Raw genomic sequence first — 23105 nt, 5'->3', positions numbered from 1 at the left:
ATTTCACATAAATGCCTAATTACATCTTTCATTTTACACTTGGCTGTATTTGCCATTAATACTGCAACAAATAAACAATAATTTGATGTAACACACTTAATATGATCCTTAATGAACCTTATTGAACAATACTGAAATTAGTGAAACTATATTAACTCACCAAGGAACTCGTTTACATGTACATCGGAAGAACCAGGGAAGTTCCAGATGATACACGTTCTCAAAATGTCAGTCGAGCATAAACCAAGGGGGCAGGGATTTGTATTATTTTGAAGCACCCCCGGACGCCGCCATTGGCTAACGGAACCCCACCTGCAGTTAGCATCCCATTGACTCCCATTCATTTTGGCGTCACTTTGACAGCGAATAACTTCACATCTGAGGCGTTTAAAGACTCCATTTGTCCATTATTTATTTCTAAAGAAACACAAAAATGTATAAAAGGCTCCATTACCTTGTAGCTTACGTTATGGCCCTGTAGAAGCAGTTTTTGTAAAAGTAGGCTAACGATTGCGTCACAGCCACGCGACTCTCTGTCGCACAGTAGGAAATTACCGTATGGACAGGAGGAGAAGCTCGCGGGCAATCGGGAGGACGTCGAGGCAAAATGACAAAGTAATTAATCAGAACACCTACAAAAAGTTTCTCCTGCTCCAAGATCATGGACAGCTCCTACTCACACTCTCCGTCTCTGCGAGTTTCGGAAGGTAATGATTCAGATTGATCTTGGCACAGCCACTAGAAGACAGACGGTTTGCTCACGTCACATCTACGTCGTCGAGCTCAGTTTGAGTCTGCGCAGTACGCTGGACCCCCAGGAAGTAAAAGTTTCTAATGGGCTTCACTTTGTCTCCGTTGAATCCAATGGGGTCGCTGTGTCCATTTCTTTTACTGTCTATGGCATAAACTGCTTCTCTCTGAATCCTTCGGTAGGGATATATATACACACACACTATATTAGCTTTAAACTAGCGCTAATATTGCGTCATTGACATGCGGTCAACACATAACGTGAACAATCATATCACTTCAACTCATTTTACTGCAACTTATTTCTACATCGTCATCATATAAATGATTTAGAGGCATTTATACAACTCTTACGTCAATTCTCGACTCAATTCGGAGTTTCAAATCTCCCGGAGCAAAACAAGCGTCTGCTCGCGTCAGAGGTTCACGGAGAAAAGAAAGTTCTAGAAGGCGCTGCTCTCTAAAAGTGCCGCGACAGCGGAATTTTCCATGACGTCATTCAAAATGCGATCTCATTGGAGGCTTATGTAAAGGGAGATAACGCTATTGGACATATTTATAACATTCAATATTTTATATTTCTCCATTTCTATATAATTAATTAATTTGTTTGCATTCTTATATTTGATCTGAAAGTATGATCTTTCATACTTTAACTCTGTTGTTTAATTTGAAGTGCATTTTGTCTCTGTCCACTGGTAACCTGGGTTACACTTGTCAAGAGTTTTTAAACATTATTTAGCATACCAGGAATCCTGTGGTTGTTCCACGCCTCTACTACCCTGCTAATGCCCAGATGACACAGCTGACAGACAAGGTTAGACACACAGTATCTTGTTAGGTTGCAGTCCATATCAATCAGTTCTTGGTCGACCAGCTGAACAAGAGCCTCCTTCAAAGGGTAATTAACCCTGTTGTTTATTTCTGGTCAAATTCTCTCAATTGTGTGATTCTGATGAATGAAAGGAATTAAACGGGCTGTTTTATAGAGTAAAATCATCAGATTCCTAAAATTATATAATTTATTAAAATAATTTTTATTATGAACATGTCATCTTATTTAAGAAAAAAAAAAAAAAAAAATTTGGAAACCAACCCTTAAATACAAGTGATTGTAAAACAAGTTTGTATACATTTTAATTTTATTAAGTTGTGAGTTTTCAGTAGTTCAAATTTGAACCACAAGACAACACCTACCTTTGTTGATGTGGTCTGACGATATGGTGGTGTTGCTGTATTCATTCTGTGGTCAGCAAGAATTTCTTGCATAAATAGAGTCAAGAAAAACTCTTTTCCATGGTCCACCCTTATCTGGTCCCACATTCCATTGTTGATTACTGCAGGCCTTAAATTATATGATTTAAATAGAAATTGCTTTATACACACACACACACACACACACACACACACACACACACACACACACACACACACACAAAACAGTAAGTGTTTTGGAATACAAACCTGTACACTTCATCATAGATAATGAGGTTATTCTTTACTGGCATACAGGAATATGCCATTATCTTGCTGCTATAGCCATCAATTGCTAGGACATGTGTAGCTCCAAACATGACCAATTTTTCGTTTTGATCTAAATGGAGTTTGTGGCCTGTGTAAGTGGCACAGTAAGGTATGGGATTAAGATTCCGTACACCCTGAGAAGAGTAAAAAAAAAACTGTTAATGAGTTACATTGTTTTTATTTTTTGTGACCCTGGACCACAAAACCCGTCTTCGAAGCAAAGCACGGGTATAGGCTATATGTAAAAGCTAAAAATGAATTGTATGGGTCAAAATGATTTTTTTTCTTTTATGCCAAAAATCATTAGGATATTATTTAAAGATCAAGTTCAGTGAGGATATTTAGTAAATTTCCTACTGTAAATGTATATAAAAATTTGTGAGTGGATGCAGTTAATGACTTCATTTGGACAACTTGTATAGTATAATCTCAATTAAAAAAAATGCAGAAATGATGTAATATAATAATAAAGCAAATGTTGTTGTAGCAGTAATTTTGTGGTACGTAATGCTATTTAAATAGCCTGGGGCAATATAAGTATTATTAATAATAGTCATAATAACAAACTAACTTACACTGCATCGCATTTCATGATATGGTCGATTTATTGTCCGGAGGGCTCGTCCAACCCTACTTTCTGCTGCTCGAATTCCCTTTGATGTCAAATAGCCGGTCATCAATTTACGACCGTAGGTTGGTCCTGTCTAGAGGGATGGAAAGAATAATCAATTTTGTTTACAACAGGCCGTGTGCTCGCCAAAACATTTCAATGAGAATTAAAACAGGCGCTCTTCTGAAAACACCTTGGCCGCTTGACATCGTTTCTTTTTTCGAGATGCTTAGTGGAATATCCGCTGAAACGATGTGTATCCTACAGTACTTAGCATGCATGGGTGGAAAGGGCAGAGAGTGGACTCTAGTTGGGGACTTTTTGTGTATTTTTTTAAACCATAAATGCAGAAAATATCTCCATGTAGCGTAGCGCTTTACCCACAGTTAGTTTTACCCACATATTTCAACTCTCCCGTCACAAGATAGGCTAAACCGCAGAGCTGAGCGTGAAATGGTTTATTTTAAACGTTGCGCTTCTAATAGAAGCGATAAAAAAATAGGCCTACATGTTTCGTCCTGGTTCTCAGAGTCAGCCACCCGCGTAGGCTACGGATCGGATCTATTTAAACTGGCCGGCCGTGCCCATGTTCGAAGTCCGACAGTATATGTTGCTAAGCCATCTTCTGGGTCAAATCCACAGATTATTATTTACATAAAATTACATTAATTTTTTTGCAATTTCTTTTTTATTATTTAAGAATTGAATTGCATGACATTCAAAGTGGAGTTATCGCAGCCAAATCATCGCTGTCAAACATTAAAATGCCATTTAAAGCCTATAATAAGAGCATTTACTGCTACAGTTTAAATAATTCTTGTCTAACTTCTGGATAATTATTTAATGTAATGTATATGCAATTTGTGTTAGTTGCACTACGGATAGCTCGGGATCATGGCATAGTACCCACGTACACAGATACTTTGCAAGTGCACCATGTCCCCACCACTTTTTGCCAAAGTTGACTTACTGAAAGAAATTTGAAAATAATTATTGCGGCAGGTGTGTTAGGGTTACCATCTTATGAATGATATTGCATTTTATTACTTACTTCTTGTACTGCTGCCGCTACAGCTATCTCCAGCTGAGTGTCGGAAACCTCCCGTCTCACACCATGACTGGCACAAAATCTTCTAACAGTCCTCGCCGAACAACCTCGCCCAACACCAATTTGAGACAGATGCTCAGCAACGTCCTTGTGTGTGTGGTGTTTTAAAATCATGTCCAAAATCACTTCTCTGTACGGTTCCAGAGACATGGTGCTTCGCATTCAATGGTGCGGGAAAAAATATTTCCGGGTCACTAATTTGGCCTCAGAAAACTAGTACAATTCGCTTTTATTCGATATTAATTTGTGTATTTTATAAATGTAAAGTAAAGGTGCAAAAAGTCATAAACAAAAATCTGAAAATAAGTCAATATACAGTTCAATGTTCTGAATACAGTTCTAATTCAAAATTTTGAATGTAACTTTTTTTGCTTAAAATACAACAACCGTTTATATTTTATTTTTCTCGTCATGGTTAAAAAAAGAAAAACGAATGGACGCAAAAGTACACGGACCCGTGTATCATTCGTTCAGTCGTTTTTTAATTTAATATTGAAAGCAGAAAAATGAGAAAACAGTTCCTTTTTCGATGTTCATTTTTTCCAAAACAACGAAAAACAAGAATTCAGCTTGATTTTTCGTTTTTCGTTCTGAGGTAGAAAAAATTTATAAACAGCTGGAATATTCGATTTCTACACGTGGGCGGGAATGAAACGCCCCTTTCCTCTGATTTGTCAGCCGACGATCAAACTGTCCCGTCATCAGTTCTTCCTCAGTTCTGCACTGCAGAATAAGAGTCCTCCGTTGTGCGGATTCTTAACGCGTTTATTGCAACTACATTTCATCTTTTTTTTCATCAAACAACCAGACTAACGAATGGTTCGACACAACCCGTAGGCCTACTGGGAAATACACTAGACAGGGCTTTCTTCTGTGTATAAATTCAACTACGCTTTGCATCAGCTGGGTATGCAGGGTAGCCTAAATGACGGCTGTGAATTAACCTACCATGGTCACCATGGTTTCCTTGCCCAGTAAATTTTTTTAAAATAATAAATGAAGATATAAATCAATATAATTAGTTGTAAATTAAATATTTTTAACATTAATACAAAAAGAAAAGAATAATGCATTGACAATAGTATAGGCCCATATTAAAGTAAATGCATGAACTGTCATTCAGACTGACTATCTAACAACCGGAGAACAGAGAACAACGGATATATTAAAATACATACTCTTCTGAGTTTTATGATGTAGGCCTTGTGTTTTATTAACCCTTTATGACCTGCCATAGAACAATTCCACCAGAGTATATCTTTGTATTTTTAAATGCTGTGCTGTCGTTCTTTTGAGCATTTTCAAATGCCATACATCAAAATAATCCTTACTGTCCCAATTTGAAGGCTATGTTTGTAATAAATCAATAGTAACTAGATAAATATCTCAAAAGTGCAATAAACAAAAAGAAAAACAATTTTAATAAAAAAATTTTCTACATATTTTATTCAATACAAAAATTGGATAAATCTCAACCTCAAACTTGTCAATGTGGAAACCGTGCATAAAACAATTTAAAACTAAATAGAATTGATTTGAACTGTTTACATACATTAGTTTTTAAGATACACTCATTTTTACACTCATTCAAAAAAAAAAAAAAATGGGGAAAAATGCAATGTAAAATATTCAATTTCATTTGTGGTCAAACAGATAACATTTTTCTTTTGAATATTGATTGAACATTGAAATGGATAAAATATAAAATAAATAGACCCTGTCAGAACAATTAATAATAAAATAAATATAAAATAAATAAACTGTGCTTTACTTTTCAGACCTAAACAACATCCCTACATAAACACAGGCAACTCTAGCTGTGATAATTCTTGTGACAGTTCCTGTCCAGAATAACGCAGAGGGGCACTTTGCATGCCTCGCACATGAATGGAGTGCTTTTCCCACACAGCCTACATTTCCTGCGCCCCTGTGTGGCTTTTTTTGAGCCAACTGTTCCAGAAATGGCAACAGGTAAGTGCTGGTAGCTCTCCCGTGCTGGTTGGAAGGACACCCCACACAGCTCCGCTGACAACTGTTCTTGGAAGGCCTGGTGTGTCATGGGCTGCTCCTCCTTGCTGCTACACAGTAGCTTGTGCAGCAAGTAGCTGTTAGTGACAGCAATGTCAATGAAATGGTGCAGTACAGTCATGTACCACTTCTTGCTTTTCTTCCACGAGGAATAGTAGCCAATCAACTGATCTGATAGGTCAACTCCCCCCATGAAGCGGTTGTAGTCTTTCACAGCCGGTGGAATTGGAACATCCAACTTCTTGTACTCACTGCTGGATTTGCACACTCTTTTCACTGTGTCTCCCAAGTATGCAGTGTGCAGAGTAGTGCACACACTCACTTCTCGTGTGTCCATCCACTTTGTGAAAAGGAGCGATCCCTGTCTGATCCACCTTATCGATCCCCGTGGAGATTTCTTTGACATCGCATTTACTTTGGTGTTTGGGACACCAATTCTTGTGTCTCTGATGGTTCCACAGGCTCCAAATCCCAGGTCGTAAAGGTGCTGAAAGAGTACTGGGCTGGTATAAAAATTATCACAGTAAATGTGATATCCAGATCCCAAGAACTCCTTCCTGACCAGCGACATCACAGCATCAAACGAAAGTCCCTTCCCACTTGCAACATTGGACTTCCCTGTGTAGATGTTGAAATCTACTGTGTAGCCACTACAATCACACAGCACAAAAAGTTTTATTCCCCACTTTGTAGGCTTATTTTTGATGTACTGTTTCAGGCTGATTCTGGCTTTGGTGGCTACCATGCGCTCATCCACGGAAAGGTTTCTGTCAGGGTGGTAGACAGCTTTGCAGGCTACGCGCAAACTGTCATATAGAGGCCGTATTCTATGCAGACAGTCATAATCGGCAGTGCCTTTTTTTTTGTCATTGGCAGCATCTTCTGCAGGGTCGCTCAAGTGCATATTCCACGTGATGTGGAGGAACCGGTCTCTGGACATAACCTTTTGAGGGAAGGGAACATGGAAGATGGATTCAACACGCCAGAAATCTCTGAGCTTTGGAAGCTTTAGAATGCCCATGTACAGTGTGAGGCCAATGTATTTGTAAAGTTCTTCGTCAGTGATTTCAGTCCACTTGAATTTTTTCCCTGCAGCAATATTTATTGCTGCTTTTTTATTAGTGTTGGAACACAGTGTTTTGATAGTGGACTTATCAAAGTACATTTTGAAAAGCTCAGTGGGTGTTGGGCTGTCCACAGAAGTTGACAGAGGTGGCTGCACACCTGGCTTTCTTTTGGGCAGGAAATGATGGGGGGGTCTAGGCAACTGGTCAGGGTCCTTTTCTGTTTTCCACCCACCAGATTGATTAGGGGCAGTCTCTAATGTAGAGCCCTTACCACGGGACCCTTGGCTCCGACTTCTGTAGCCTCTGGTGTTAGCCCTCCGACCATAACCTCTCCCTCTGCAAACTGGCACGGATGGCTCAGAGGTGCTGGGTGACTCAGAGATGCAGGATGGCTCAGAGGGCTCCAATGGCTCTCCAACATTTTCAACACTACAACAAAAAAGGTAAGTAAAATGGTAAGTAATGTTTTTGTATAGAAATGTGCCTAAAGAATTGTTGTTAACCTATTGTATTTCTGGAAAGCACATTGTACACTCATCCTGCTAATATTGAATAAACATGTCAAAAAAAAAAAAAGAAAAAAAAAAAAGAAATGTAGAAATGTAATATAGAATATAGCAATATAGAACTGACTAAATGAGTAAATGGTGCGTCATAAGCTCAAGTTCATTCTATGTTTGTTTTGTTTATTCTCTAACTCAAAAGCAAAGTATATTTCATAAATATATACTTACATGTCCTGGGACGGATCTATACCGTCAAGAAAGTCAGCTTCGTCCCCACTTGAAACGGAATCAGGAGCCGATGAGCAGACGGAGAGTTCATCGTCATCGGACGCAATTAGTATTGCCAAAACCTCCGCGTCCGTGTACTTCCGTTTAGACATAACGTTACGCGGCGCGCGGGCGCGTGTGTGTGTGTGTGTGTGTGAATGTGCTTGTATTTGTAAAAGTGTATTTGTGAAAGAAATGATCGAATGAAGCAATGACAAAAAGACAATAACGATAAGAATGAAACATACAGCAAATGGGAGTCAAACGGGAGTCAAACGCATGGTCAAATGACGCAGCTTGTGACGTCACAACATGCGACACACGCTGGGGTCATAGTGCACAGAACGTGCTACGTCAATGAGTCATCGGAAGACGTAACTATCAATCGCAGATCTACAGAACATGTGTGCAAAGACGTGCAATGCATTTTTGTGGTTTTTTTTGGAAACGCATATTACGCAATTTGTACAGACTGATTAGAGGGTGAAAACAACGCAACAGGAGCATGTTGGAGGCTTGATCTGAACATGTTACATCTCTGGTTTTGTATGCAAAAAGAATTATTGAGCTAGCCATTTGGTTTCAGTTTCTATAGGCTCTTAAACAGACACACGCAAACGGGAGCGCCGGCGCCCCCGCCGGTCTTATAGAGTTAAAATGTATTAATTTATATCTCAAAGATGTGCGCTTGTGCGCAGCGCACCGGGTCATGTTGAGAGGGAAACAAACGCATTTTATTATTAGCCTATTCAGAAAGAGTGTAAAAATACAACATTAACATTATAAACACTATTAATAACATATAGGCTATGTCTATGCGTATTTGACTTTCCCTTACTGTATGTCAAATCCTTAAATGAATGGTAGGCTATATAGAAAACAACAAGAATAAAAAATAATAGCCACCTAAGCCACGTATAAAAATATAGCCTAATAGCTTATAAAAAATACCCTATTGTGTCTATTAGTATAAACAACATTTAGCCAATTTTAAACGCCAAGCCTAAACAAATTTATTTGGATCGAAACTGAAACTGTACCGACGTTGGTTTCGCGCATCTCTCATTTGTTCCAAAGTTTCCATATTTGCAATGTAACATTTGGATGCTAACTAGTAATGTAAAGAAGGCTTTATACTTCAGTCGAGTCCCAATACACGTATATGCTAAATCATCATCTTCACAGCAAGGGAAATGAGTTTGGAATAACAGCAAGTTGTGCGGCACAGCCTTTACAACAGACCAATTAAATTAAGTAGAATAACTGGTAACACTTTAGAATACTGTATCTTACTTACTGCATAACTAATAAGTAATTATTGAAGAACTAATAGGTAATTATTCATTAACTACTTCTTCACTACACTGTAAAAAAAATCCTAATTTTACAGAAAATAACTGTGATTTTTTTACGATCATTTTCTTTCATTTTAAATTGTACTCAAAACACTGTAAAATTACAAATAATATCTGTAAAATAAAAATTCAGCTGTTATTTTAGGTATTGTGACATTAATGACAAATTACAGTAATTCACACTTTTTATACAGAAAATGTATTGTATTTTTCATACAGTATTTTTTCTGTTTTCTTAAATTACATAAAAATGTATGTAAAATTACAAATATAATCTGTAATTTAACAGAAAGAAAACAGTTAAATGATAAAATGGTCAAATGACTGTCAGCTCCCCAAAAAACTGTAAAACATCCTAAATTAAATAAACTGAAAAACACTGTTATTTTACAGGTATTTCCTGAATAATCACGATCAAAAACCTTCATTGTAAAAAAAATCGTAAAAAAAGGGTCAAATGACTGGCAGCTGCGGCTGCCAAACAAAAACCCTAAAATTAAAGTCAAATATGGTAATTTAAATAAACCGAAAAAACACTGTTATTTCACAGGTATTTCCTGCATTATTATGATCAAAAACCTTCATTGTAAAAAAAATCGTAAAAAAAGGGTCAAATGACTGGCAGCTGCGGCTGCCAAACAAAAACCCTAAAATTAAAGTCAAATATGGTAATTTAAATAAACCGAAAAAACACTGTTATTTCACAGGTATTTCCTGCATTATTATGATCAAACACCTTCATTGTAAAAAAATCGTAAAAAAAGGGTCAAATGACTGGCAGCTGCGGCTGCCAAACAAAAACCCTAAAATTAAAGTAAAATATGCTAATTTAAATAAATTGTAAAAAACTTTAAAATAAATTTTATGTCACCATGATTGAGATTAGTGTCTGCTTTAGTTGGGCTCATGACTTCAATTTTTAACTTACGTTTTTCTTTGGCTGCTTTAACTGTGTATTTGATGCACATTTGTTATAGCAATAAAAGCTGGAGAAAATTTCAGATGATTTGGTCATTCTTTGATGATGTCATCATATGATGGCTTGATTCTCTGATATGACAGTCAAAAATATGAATATATTAGCTTAGATTACATGTAGATGGAATTTAGCTTTATACAAAGTCTATAATGTCATATTTTCTCACATGCATATATTTTTTTACAATTGTAATAATTCAGGAAATAGCTGTAAAATAAGGAAAATTTCTGTAAAAGTTTTTTGCACTTCTAAAATAGGATATTTTACTTTATTTTTACGGGGTTTTTTTTGACAGCCGCAGCTGACAGCTTTAAAATAAATTTGATGTCACCATGATTGAGATCAGTGTCTGCTTTAGTTGGGCTCATGACCCGTGAGTTTTTAACTTTAGTTTTCTCTGGCTGCTTTAACTGTGTATTTAATGCACCTTTATTACAGCAATAAATGCAGGAGAAATATCAGATGATCTTGGTCATTCATCAGTGATGTTACAGTCATCGTGATGATCTGATTCACTGATATGACAGCCAAATCTCTGAATATGTTAGTTTAGATTACATAATATGTAGATGGAATTTAGCTTTATACAAAGTCTATAATGTCATAATTTCTCACATGATTCTTGGCAACAATATTGTAATAATCTGAAATTTAAAAAGATATATATTATATGGAAAAAGTTTTGAGCTGGTTAATTTTTTTTTTTTTGTAGTATAGACATCAAGAATCAACATATGAATCTCAACAATGGTGACAACCATCAAAGCCTTTTTGTGACTTTATAGTAGTTCAGATTTTTTTTCGTTGTCACCATTGTTGTGATTCATACGCTGATTATTGATGTCTGAGTGAGTCTATATAATCCTGTCAAAACATTTTCTGTATAATGACTTCATAAAATCTGAGTATCACAGCACTGCAGGATCTTCTATAGCAGTTTTATCATGCAAAAATGAACTAATATTTAAATACTTAATCAGATTTACACTTCAGGTGGTATCAATGAAGCAGGACACTACATGATGACTATTATCACTAAAAAGCGACCAACATCATCTGATCTGAGTTTCTCTTGGATTCCTACCATAACATGCATCAAAGACACACAGTTAAAGCAGCCAGATAAAAACTTAAATTAAACACTAAAATGTCAAGAGACCAACTAAAACAAACACTAATCTCCATCATGGTGACATCAAACTTTATTCTTTTCAATAAAGCTTCAACTTCTAAACCTCTGTTAATTCTCAATAAGAATGTTAGTATGAAATAAATAAAGTCTGGATTGTAATAAGTGAAGATGCTGAGATCCTGATAGTGTTTAATGTTCTGTTGGGGTTTAAAGTGTTTCTGTATGGTGTGTTTCGTGTGTCACCATTGTGTTGAAGAGTAGAGCCTGAGCTTCAGTCCAGGATGAGCAGAGAAACACTGATGAAATGCTGCATGTTGCTTTATTTAACTGACAGTAACTGTGTAGTTGCTGATGTAGTGACGTATAGTCACAGCAAATCATGCATATAATTAACTGCATGTTTTTCAGTAAAAAATCTGAAAAAATGTGAATTAACTGTGTGTTTCTGTTAAAAAAGATTAATGAAGATTTCTGTAAAAGTATTTTGCACTTATTTAAATTAGGATATTTTACATTAATTTTACGGTTTTTGTATGGCAGCCATTGCTGACAGTCATTTGACTGTTTTTTATGGGATTTTTTTACAATGAAGGTGTTTGATCGTAATAATTCAGGAAATAGCTGTAAAATAACACTGTTTTTCCGTAAAACATTTAAGGAAAATTTCTGTAAAAGTTTTTTGCACTTAATTTAAATTAGGATATTTTACTTTATTTTTACGGTTTTTGTTTGGCAGCCGTAGCTGACAGTCAATGACTGTCTTTTTACGATTTTATTTTTTACAGTGTACTGTTAACTATTAAGGAAGATGTGTTAACTAATCAGTATGTAATATATTTTTATGATTGTGTTAAGTAACAGTTAGTTAATCAATAAATAATGAATTCTGTCATAACTCTTGAAGAACTACTACTAATTATCTACTAATTAAGGTTCAAGAAAAATAACTAAGAAGTAACTACTAATGAACAGTCATACAAAACTAACCTCAGATTAATTTTTATATTTTATATACAGTACTGTGTGTGTCTGTTTTCCTCAGCATAGAATGCCATTGAGTAAATTCATGTTTGAGGCAATGACTGAGGGAAACTGAAAATATAGGGAACTTATTAGTAATTAATAAATAATTATCAAATAATTCTGCAGGAATTACTTAGAACCTGGAACAGTATTCTAAAGTGAGAATATAGGGAACTCATTAGTAATTAATAAATAATTATCAAATAATTATCCAGGAATTAGGCTACTTATAACCTGAAACAGTATTCTAAAGTGAACATATAAGGAAATTAATTGGTAAACAAATATTTATTAGATAATTCTTCAGGAATTACTTGGAACCTGGAACAGTATTCTAAAGTGAAAATATAGGGAACCCATTAGTAATTAATAAATAATTATCAAATAATTATCCAGGAATTAGGCTACTTATAACCTTAAACAGTATTCTAAAATGAACATATAAGGAAATTAATTGGTAATTAAAAAATAATTATTAGATAATTCTTCAGGAATTACTTGGAACCTGGAACAGTATTCTAAAGTGAGAATATAGGGAACTCATTAGTAATTAATACAGAATTACCACATACTTCTGACTCAAATCAAACTTACTGTAAAAAACACATTATTAACGGTATTATCTAAACCTTTGTAAAATAGATAAGTTATCATACATTATGATACATTTTGCTAATTAAATAAAAAGTTTGCTTATTTGCAGATCAATATATAGCCTAGTGAATGTCTGCACTTATCTTTCTTATTAGTGCTGAAGAATGACTAAAACTGGCTAAAAAAAAAAAAAAAAAACATTGATCAGTGCTTTTTACTTTTCAAGTAATTACCTTTGTACTTTTACTAAGGTAATTTTGAAAATGAATAGGCCAATAGTTTATCATTTTACTGGAGTAATATTTTATTGGGTTATCTGTACTTTTACTCAAGTACTTGATTTGTGTACTTCATCCACCACTCCACCGCTAAAATAAAACGGTTTATTGTAGTAACCACTGTGTATGACTGTTCATTAGTAGTTACTTCTTAGTTATTTTTCTTGAACCTTAATTAATAGATAATTAATAATAGTTCTTCAAGAGTTATGACATAATTCATTAGTTATTGATTAACTAACTGAAACTTAACACAATCATACAATTCTATTACATACTAATTAGTTAACACATCTTCCTTAGTAGTTAACAGTAGTGACTTAAGTGTTAATAAAGAATTACCAATTAGTTCCTCAATAATTCCTTATTAGTTATGCAGTAAGTAAGATACAGTATTCTAAAGTGTTACCGAAAGTTTGACGAACCGGGACTTGAACTCGGGTCGCAATAAACTGAAAAGCAATTAATTTTAGTCCAGAGTGTACTGACCACTAGGCTATTGGGGTTGGTAATTTATTGCAAATTTTATGAATCTTAGAACCTCATTGTATAAGAAACATAGGGGGAACTGAATCCGACGGCAAATAGTTCAGCTGTCGAAATCCGTTACCCCACCCCAATGATGGGAGATGTTGATGTATCAGCTTAAAATATGCTTATTCTATTCTGTGTGTGGATGGAGCTTAAACAGCATCAATGTGATAAATATTAGAACTTCAGTTCTCTTACGAGAGGTTCTCTCGTATTGCGTAAGCTAGCTTACGCTGCGGGAAAGTCTCCTTTCTCGAGATACTGAAGCCAAAAATTATCCTTAATTTTTTAAATCTTGTCAACGCAGTGCGGCAGCCTGCAGACCTAGGGCAGGCGAATCACGTGCCCATTGGCTGCTCTGCGGCAACTTGCAGCAGCCTATGGCTGAGCCTTGCGCGTGACGTCACGTCCAATGAGCGCGCTTGGCGCGCTTGATGCGTCACAGCCCGTCATTAGGGGTGTGGCTTAGCGTATATAGGCAAGGTACAGAGGCTGCTTCGCTGATTTCTGTCTCTTCAGCGAAGCTCTTCGCATCGCTGATCTCCGAGGAAGCCGCCGTCGAATCAAGCGACCAGCACGCCGAGGATTTCAGCCTGAGGACGCCGGCCGCTCGCCGCCTTCAGCCTTCCCTGCCTGCTGCGCCATCCGGCATATATATCCTTTCCTTGCTCTGTGTTGTGTGTTTTGTGTGTCCGCCGCGACACACTTGCATCTAAAAGAGCGCGAGGCGTTGTTGCAAATGCCTCGCTCATCCTGTGGCTCGTGCAGAGCCGCGCTCAGCGACGGAGACCGCCACGTGGTGTGCGCTCTCTGCCTGGGCTTCTATGACAGCTGAGCGCTCGCCGGAGCCCCTCCCGCGAGCCTCGCTATTTCCTTCTCCCCACCTCCCGACGCGCAGCGGCCGGTTCGCCCGCACTGCCGTCGCCTCAGGGGATGAAGCAGACAGCGCTGTTTTCTTAGACAGCTGCTTTCTCCCCTCTGTCAAGCCGCGCAAACGGCGCCGCTCACAAGGGATGTCAGAAACGGACGGTCTCGGGCTATAGCTTCCTTTACGTTACAAGAAAGCTACCCCCCGGACGACGCACGCCCCTCCCTGCGCTCTCCCCCTCTGTTCGAGCCGCGCAAACGCGCCGCTCACAAGGGATGTCAGGAGTAGACGGTCACGGGCTGGCTTCCTTTACGTTATAAGAAAGCTACCCCGCGTCTCGGTCGCGCGCGTCACTCTCCGGCCACCTCCGTTTCTCACACATTTCTCAGTCCCCTCCTAAGCTCAGGCGACTAGAAATATCAATATTGCAGTAAACGAGCCTGTTTTATTACACGCACGCCTGCAAACATACGATGTCATAGCACATGATGACATCTTCCCGCTCTCTCTCCCTTGTTCGAGCCGCGCAACTGCGCCGTTCTCAAGGGACATCAGAGCGGACGTCACGAGCACCGGCGATAAGAGGAAGAGAGAGTGTTTTCGTCCTCGTATATTCTCAGTCCCCTCCAAGTTCAGGCGGCTGGAAATACTATACTGCAGTAACGAGCCTGTTTTATTACACGCGCGCGTCTGCAAACAAACGCCGAAACGAAACATCGCTCGGTCATATGCTCGCACTAACTAAAAGTTTATGTGTGCTCCTGTGGCTCAGTGGCAGAGCATTGGACTTCCACACGGGAGTCCCGTGTTCGAATCCTGCTCTGGCGGCAGATAAATATTTTTTTCTGCTGGCTTCTCCGAGCTCGCGGCCAGCTTTCTCACATACAGAAAGCGAACCCGTATCCCGCAGGATGGTGCTTGAGTATTTATGAGCGTCTAAACTTATGAGCCATCAAAGCTTCTCGCTCTATCAGTTTCCTATTACACCGATGGTGTTATACGTGTAGAAAATGTGCCCACTCCCACGTGCTCACTGCTACACACAAACACGGTCTCCTCGGTAACGTCCACAGAGCGCACTCTCTTAAAGCGGTCACACGCCGCTTGAGTACTAAGTGTAGGAAATGTGCCCACAACTCTGTGCTCACACCTACCCGTTGCTCGCTCTGCCACTCAGTTACCCCGGGTTGCAGATCCTCTAAAGCTCACTACATTCCAGCTCTAGCCGAAGATAAGTGTAGAAAATGTGCCCACTCTCATGTGCTCACTGCTTCACACAAACACGGTCCCCATGGTAACGCGCTCAGAGCGCTCTCTCTCTTAAAGCGGACACGCGCCGCTCGAGTATTAAGTGTAGTAAATGTGCCCACAACTCTGTGCTCACACATACCCGCTGCTCGCTCTGCCATTCAGTTACCTCGGGTTACAGACCCTCTAAAGCCCCGAAACACTCCGGCTCCGGCCGAGGGTGTCATAAGTGTAGAAATGTGCCCACTCCCATGTGCTCACTGCTTCGCACAAACACGGTCCCCATGGTTACGCGCTCAGAGCGCTCTCTCATAGGCGGACACTCACCGCTCGAGTATTAAGTGTAGTAAATGTGCCCACAACTCTGTGATCACACCTACCCGCTGCTCGAGTTGCAACGGCTCAGGCCGAGGGGATATTAAGTATAGAAAATGTGCCCACTCCCATGTGTTCACTGCTTCACACAACATGGTTCCCACGGTAATGCGCTCAGAGCGCTCTCATAAAGCGGAAACACGCCGCTCGAGTATTAAGTGTAGTAAATGTGCCCACAACTCTGTGCTCACACCTACTCGCTGCTCGCTCTGCCATACGGTTACCCCGGGTTACAGACCCTCTAAAGCTTCCAAAACACTGGCCGTGTTATAAGTGTAAACCCTGCGCCCGCTCACGAGCACGCGCACTCACTTTCAGACACTATATCCCCCACGCCGCTCTCGCGCCAGGGGTGTTTGACAGCAAAACGCGCTCCATCCTTCAGGACCGAGCTACTGAACGCTGTACAGCCGGCCAATACTGTTTATCAGCCCCGTGTTCGAGCACCGGCGCGCGCCGCCCCATCCTCTCTGATACAGGTTCTCCATCCCGCGCAGCGCGGCGATCTGAACCCAGAGACCATTCGACCCCTAGCTATGCGTGCAAAAGCATGGGAAGCTATTCAGGGCGCGTCAGAATGGGTGTTGAACACTACAAAACACGGCTATTCGCCTCAATTCGCTCGTCGCCCCCCGCGCTTCTAGCGCAGACGGAGACGAAAGTCGGTTTAGAAGCAGCGCATCTGCTTCGAGCAGAAATAGCGAAGCTGCTGCGCAAAGGGGCCATGGAACAGGTTCATCCTTCCTTGAGCGAGTCAGGCTTTTACAGCCGTTACTTCCTCGTTCCCAAGAAGGACGGAGCTTTAAGACCTATTTTAGATCTGAGACATCTGAACACGGCTCTCATGAGACGGCCGTTCAGGATGATTACAACCAGACAGATCCTTGCGCAGATCCGCCCAGGAGACTGGTTTATCTCTCTCGATCTGAAAGACGCGTATTTCCAGATCCAGATAACCCCCCATCACAGGCCATTCTTGAGATTCGCCTTCGACGGTCGAGCTTATCAATACACAGTCCTGCCGTTCGGCCTGTCTTTAGCACACCGTACATTTACGAAATGCATGGACACGGCTCTCGCGCCCCTGAAAAGTCAGGGAATGCGAATTCTGAACTATCTGGACGACTGGCTTGTTATAGCGCAGTCAGAGACAGAACTTGTGTCTCACAGAACAGCGCTTCTCAGCCATCTGGAAGGTCTGGGTCTAGCGGTCAATTGGACCAAGAGCTCGCTCTCGCCCCGTCAGTCAATTTCCTTTCTCGGAATAGAACTGGACTCGGTGGCGATGACGGCCAGATTGTCGGAGCAGCGCGCGCGCCGCATCCGGCGCCTCGCCGCATCCTTCAAAGAAGGCAATCGGGTTCCTCTGAAAGCATTTCAGCGCATCCTGGGGCATATGGCCTCAGCTGCAGCAGTGCTTCAGTTGGGTTTACTGCGCATGCGCCCGCTTCAACGCTGGCTAAGAGCGCGCGTATCCCATCGAGCCTGGGCGACCGGTGGCTCGCTAATCAGAGTGACTCAGGGCTGTGTCTCAGCCCTGCAGCCCTGGCTAGCAGCTGAATGGTATCACACTGGAGTGATTATGGGAGTGATTTCACACCGGAAAGTTGTCTCAACAGACGCGTCCAACCTAGGTTGGGGAGCGCTCTTCGAAGGCAGACCGGTCTATGGCCGCTGGTCAGACCAGGAGAATCTCCTACACATAAACTGTCTAGAGATGCTCGCGGTCGAGAAAGCGCTCATGCACTTCCTCCTATTCCTCCATGGTCACCATGTTCTAGTCCGCACGGACAACACATCAGTAGTGGCCTATGTGAACCACCAGGGCGGTGTCAGATCAAAAAAAAAAAAAAAAAAAGCTCTGCGCCCTGACGGAACGCCTCCTCGTATGGGCTCAGCACTCTCGGCGCTCTCTGAGAGCATCGCATGTGCCTGGCCATCTGAACGAGGGCCCCGACAGACTGTCCAGGGACAACGTTCCCCTGGGGAGTGGTCTCTACACCTCCAAACAGTCCAGTCGCTGTGGCGCCGCTTTGGCAGAGCGAAAGTCGACCTCTTTGCGTCAAAAGACAACGCACACTGCCCAGTTTTCTTTTCAAGAGCGAGGACGCGCTGGCCCAGACGTGGCCCAGCGGCCCGCTATATGCTTCTCCCCCGGTCTCTCTGCTGCCTCAGGTCATCGAGAGAGCCAGGAAAGCGCGCCACACAGTGCTCTTCATAGTGATTTACCAGAAGGGGTGATGAACACGATCATACAATCTAGAGCTCCCTCCACGAGGCGGCTCTACACGTCTAAATGGTCGGTGTTTAACAAATGGTGCACTGCCAGAGGGCTCGATCCACAGACATGTGGGGTCTCGCAAGTATTGTGCTTCCTTCAAGAGCTACTGGACGCGGGCAGGTCCCCCTCCACGCTCAAAGTCTATGTCGCGGCCATTTCAGCGCTCTCTGTCTCAGAGCCGGGCCGCGCATTAGGAAGGAACGAGTTTGTCATCCGCTTCCTTAGAGGAGCGAGAAGGATGAACCCCCCGCGACCCCCTTCGGTTCCTATGTGGGATTTTTCACTGGTCTTAGACGCCCTGAAAGCACATCCCTTTGAACCCCTGGAAACTGTGGATATGAAATACCTCACGCTCAAAACCGTTTTTCTGATAGCACTGTCTTCAGTAAAACGTGTGGGAGACCTTCACGCGTTATCCACTAACGCTGCGTGCCTCGAGTTCGGACCCAATGACTCTAAAGTTATTCTCAGACCGAGGCATGGGTATGTCCCCAAAATTTTGGGCACTCCCTTCAGAGCGCAGGTCATTTCCCTTTCAGCCCTGCCGAATGCTGGCTGCGAGGCAGATAGTAATCTCCTCTGCCCAGTCAGGGCGCTGAGAAGCTATATTTCACGCTCCGCCGCCTTCAGGCGTTCAGAGCAGCTCTTTGTTTCGTTTGGTGGGCGCACCAAGGGTCTCGCCGCCTCGAAACACACCCTATCCAGATGTATAGTTGACGCTATCGCAGCTGCTTACGCATCTAAAAACCTGCAGTGCCCTTTGGGCATTCGGGCGCACTCCACCAGAGGCATGGCCTCATCGTGGGTGTGGTCCAGTGGGATTCCCATTCATGACATTTGTGCAGCGGCAGGCTGGGCCTCCCCTTCCACATTTGTTAGGTTTTACAACCTGGAAGTTCCCGCTTTGCAGGCCAAAGTGTTATCAGCCTAAGTCTCGCGTAGCCAGCCCACTGTCTGTGCGCGGGCTATGTTGCTGATTTAGCTCTACTGGTTGAGCTGCACTATGTGGAAGTGTCAGTTGGACCGGCTGTGCCGCTCCCTGCCCCATATTATGTGCTTGTGTACTGTGGTATCTTGGCCGCCCAGCTCCACTTCGCGTTCCCTGGGCTCCCCATGGGATTCATTCAGGATGCTGGGCGCGCGCACGGCGTTGACAAGGGTGTTCCCGCAGCGTAAGCTAGCTTACGCAATACGAGAGAACCTCTCGTAAGAGAACGTACTCGGTTACTAACGTAACCTCTGTTCTCTCTAGAGAGGGAACGAGTATTGCGTAACCCGCCGTGCTCTCGCCACGAGCTCATTTCGCTTCATGCGACAGAAACCAGCGAAGCAGCCTCTGTACCTTGCCTATATACGCTAAGCCACACCCCTAATGACGGGCTGTGACGCATCAAGCGCGCCAAGCGCGCTCATTGGACGTGACGTCACGCGCAAGGCTCAGCCATAGGCTGCTGCAGTTGCCGCAGAGCAGCCAATGGGCACGCGATTCGCCTGCCCTAGGTCTGCAGGCTGCCGCACTGCGTTGACAAGATTTAAAAAATTAAGGATAATTTTTGGCTTCAGTATCTCGAGAAAGGAGACTTTCCCGCAGCGTAAGCTAGCTTACGCAATACTCGTTCCCTCTCTAGAGAGAACAGAGGTTACGTTAGTAACCGAGTACGTTTGTCAGAAATATGGGGGGAACAGAAACCGACAGCAAAAAAAACAGCTGTCGGAATCGAACTCGGGTCGCAATAAGCTGAAAAGCAATTGTTGTTAATGCAGAGTGTACTGACCACTAGGCTATTGGGTTTAGTAATTTTCTGTAATTTGATAAATCTTAGAACCTCATTGTATAAGAAACATAGGGGGAACAGAATCCGACGGCAAATAGTTCAGCTGTCGAAATACGTTCCCCCACCCCAATGATGGGAGATGTTGATGTATCGGCTTAAAATATGCTTATTCTATTCTGTGTGTGGATGGAGCTTAAACAGCATAAATGTGATAAATATTAAAACCTCAGTTTGTCAGAAATATGGGGGGAACAGAAACCGACAGCAAAAAAAAACAGCTGTCAGAATCCGTTCCCCTACTCCCATTATGAGAGGTGTTGATGTAATGGCTTAAAAAATGCTGATTTTATTTTTGTGTGTGGATGGAGCTTAACTTGCATCAGTTTAAAGAATATATTTTGTTGCCTTTTATAATGATAGGACAGTTTGACGAACCGGGACTTGAACTCGGGTCGCAATAAACTGAAAAGCAATTAATTTTAGTGCAGAGAGTACTGACCACTAGGATATTGGGTTTGGTAATTTACTGCAATTTGATAAATCTTAGAACCTCATTGTGTAAGAAACATAGGGGGAACAGAATCCGACGGCAAATAGTTCAGCTGTCGAAATCCGTTCCCCCACCCCAATGATGAGAGGTGTTGATGTATCGGCTTACAATATGCTTATTCTATTCTGTGTGTGGATGGAGTTTAAACAGCATAAATGTGATGAATATTAAAACCTCAGTTTGTCAGAAATATGGGGGGAACAGAAACCGACAGCAAAAAAAAAACAGCTGTCGGAATCCGTTCGCCTACTCCCATTATGAGAGGTGTTGATGTAATGGCTTAAAAAATGCTGATTTTATTTTTGTGTGTGGATGGAGCTTAACTTGCATCAGTTTAAAGAATATATTTTTTTGCCTTTTATTATGATAGGACAGTATAGTATCAAGAAAGTTTGACAAACCGGGACTTGAACTCGGGTCGCAATAAACTGAAAAGCAATTAATGTTAGTGCAGAGAGTACTGACCACTAGGCTATCAGGTTTGGTAATTTACTGCAAATTTTATAAATCTTAGAACCTCATTGTATAAGAAACATAGGGGGAACAGAATCCGACGGCAAATAGTTCAGCTGTCGAAATCCGTTCCCCCACCCCAGTGATGGGAGATGTTGATGTATTGGCTTAAAATATGCTTATTCTATTCTGTGTGTGGATGGAGCTTAAACAGCATAAATGTGATAAATATTAGAACCGTGTGTCAGAAATATGGGGGGAACAGAAACCGACGGCAAAAAAACAGCTGTCGGAATCGAACTCGGGTCACAATAAGCTGAAAAGCAACCAATGTTAAAGCAGAGTGTACTGACCACTAGGCTATCGGGTTTGGTAATTTACTGCAATGTGATAAATCTTAGAACCTCACTGTGTAAGAAACATAGGGGGAACAGAATCCGACGGCAAATAGTTCAGCTGTCGAAATCCGTTCCCCCACCCCAATGATGGGAGATGTTGATGTATCGGCTTAAAATATGCTTATTCTATTCTGTGTGTGGATGGAGCTTAAACAGCATAAATGTGATAAATATTAGAACCTCAGTGTGTCAGAAATATGGGGGGAACAGAATCCGAAGGCAAAAAAAAAACAGCTGTCGGAATCGAACTCGGGTCACAATAAACTGAAAAGCAATCAATGTTTGGGCAGAGTGTACTGACCACTAGGCTATCGGGTTTGGTAATTTACTGCAATTTGATAAATCTTAGAACCTCACTGTGTAAGAAACATAGGGGGAACAGAATCCGACGGCAAATAGTTCAGCTGTCGAAATCCGTTCCCCCACTCCCATTATGAGAGGTGTTGATGTAATGGCTTAAAAAATGCTGATTTTATTTTTGTGTGTGGATGGAGCTTAACTTGCATCAGTTTAAAGAATATATTTTTTGCTTTTTATTATGATAGGACAGTATAGTATCAAGAAAGTTTGATTTACAAGAAAGTAAATTGTAAGTTACTCTTTTTCTTTTTTTACTAAATGCTTTATAACTACCTGAATTTATTAAATTTACTTACTTTTTATAAGTGATCTTATGAACCATTGACAACTCCTAAATAACTGTTTTTTAAATAATGCTATACTTCATTTAGAAATTATAAATTTATCATAATAAGTATGCAAATACAATCAAACAAATTATAGATATGGTTATAAATAATAATAAAGCATGTATAACTGTATTTGAAAACTGCTTATAAATGTATATTATTGTTGTATAAATAATAAACTAAATTACATTTGGTAGCATTATTAAACAGTTAATCTATTTAATTTGAGTATATATTATATAATGTTTTTTTGTCTTGAAGATCTGATGAAAAAATGATTGTTCACTGCCTCATGTGCCACAAGCCGCAGGAGGACATCGCCTCTCATCTGGCCACTGTGTGCATGATAGAGAGCACACAGGCTGAAAGAGAGGCTGAGGTCCTCAAAGCCAAGGCTTCGGCCAGTGATTGGGTCAGAAATGCAAGGACCAGGGATTTCCATCATCTCTGTGTGCTGCTGCCAGACAGAGGATGTCAGGTGGGGATGCTGAAGGAGCTTCTTCGCCTGGGTTTTTTGGTCCATAACCAGCCAGACATGGACTCTGGCGAAGAAACTCCTTCAGCATCTGACTACCCTTCCTCTGCTGGTTTAAGCATACAGAATGTTATCAGCCCTTCGAATAAGGAAAAGTAAGTGCAGTGTAGTTTGCAAGCATTGTTTGCGGTGCGACTTCATCATCTCAGTATAAAAGTTTGTAATAACACTGTTATCATCC

General features: G+C 41.0%; 2 protein-coding genes across 2 annotated transcripts in view; both read right to left on the bottom strand.

The window, feature by feature from the left end:
• The window catches only part of LOC311305794 (uncharacterized protein), a 1216100-nt gene that overhangs the window by 704746 nt on the left and 488249 nt on the right, over positions 1-23105 (bottom strand). The window lies entirely within an intron of this gene.
• Positions 5210-8480, bottom strand: LOC311303562 (piggyBac transposable element-derived protein 4-like). The gene is made up of 2 exons (XM_084430096.1): positions 7822-8480; positions 5210-7516 (listed from the first exon to the last, which is right to left on the bottom strand). Exons 1-2 carry the CDS (start codon positions 7971-7973, stop codon positions 5806-5808), a joined length of 1863 nt encoding a protein of 620 aa, XP_084286222.1. The 5' UTR covers positions 7974-8480; the 3' UTR covers positions 5210-5805.

Source organism: Rutilus rutilus (genome assembly GCF_951802725.1).
Source record: "Rutilus rutilus genome assembly, chromosome: 1".
Taxonomy (NCBI): domain Eukaryota; kingdom Metazoa; phylum Chordata; class Actinopteri; order Cypriniformes; family Leuciscidae; genus Rutilus; species Rutilus rutilus.
This window is presented reverse-complemented; position numbering and strand designations above follow the sequence as displayed.

What these genes read in the sequence shown, in the direction of transcription:
- LOC311303562 (XM_084430096.1), bottom strand. Translation starts at nt 7,973, where the DNA reads ATGTCTAAACGGAAGTACACGGACGCGGAGGTTTTGGCAATACTAATT. An exon ending in ATAGATCCGTCCCAGGACAT is followed by an intron (nt 7,517 to 7,821) that starts GTAAGTATATAT and finishes TTTTTGTTGTAG; the next exon opens with TGTTGAAAATGTTGGAGAGC.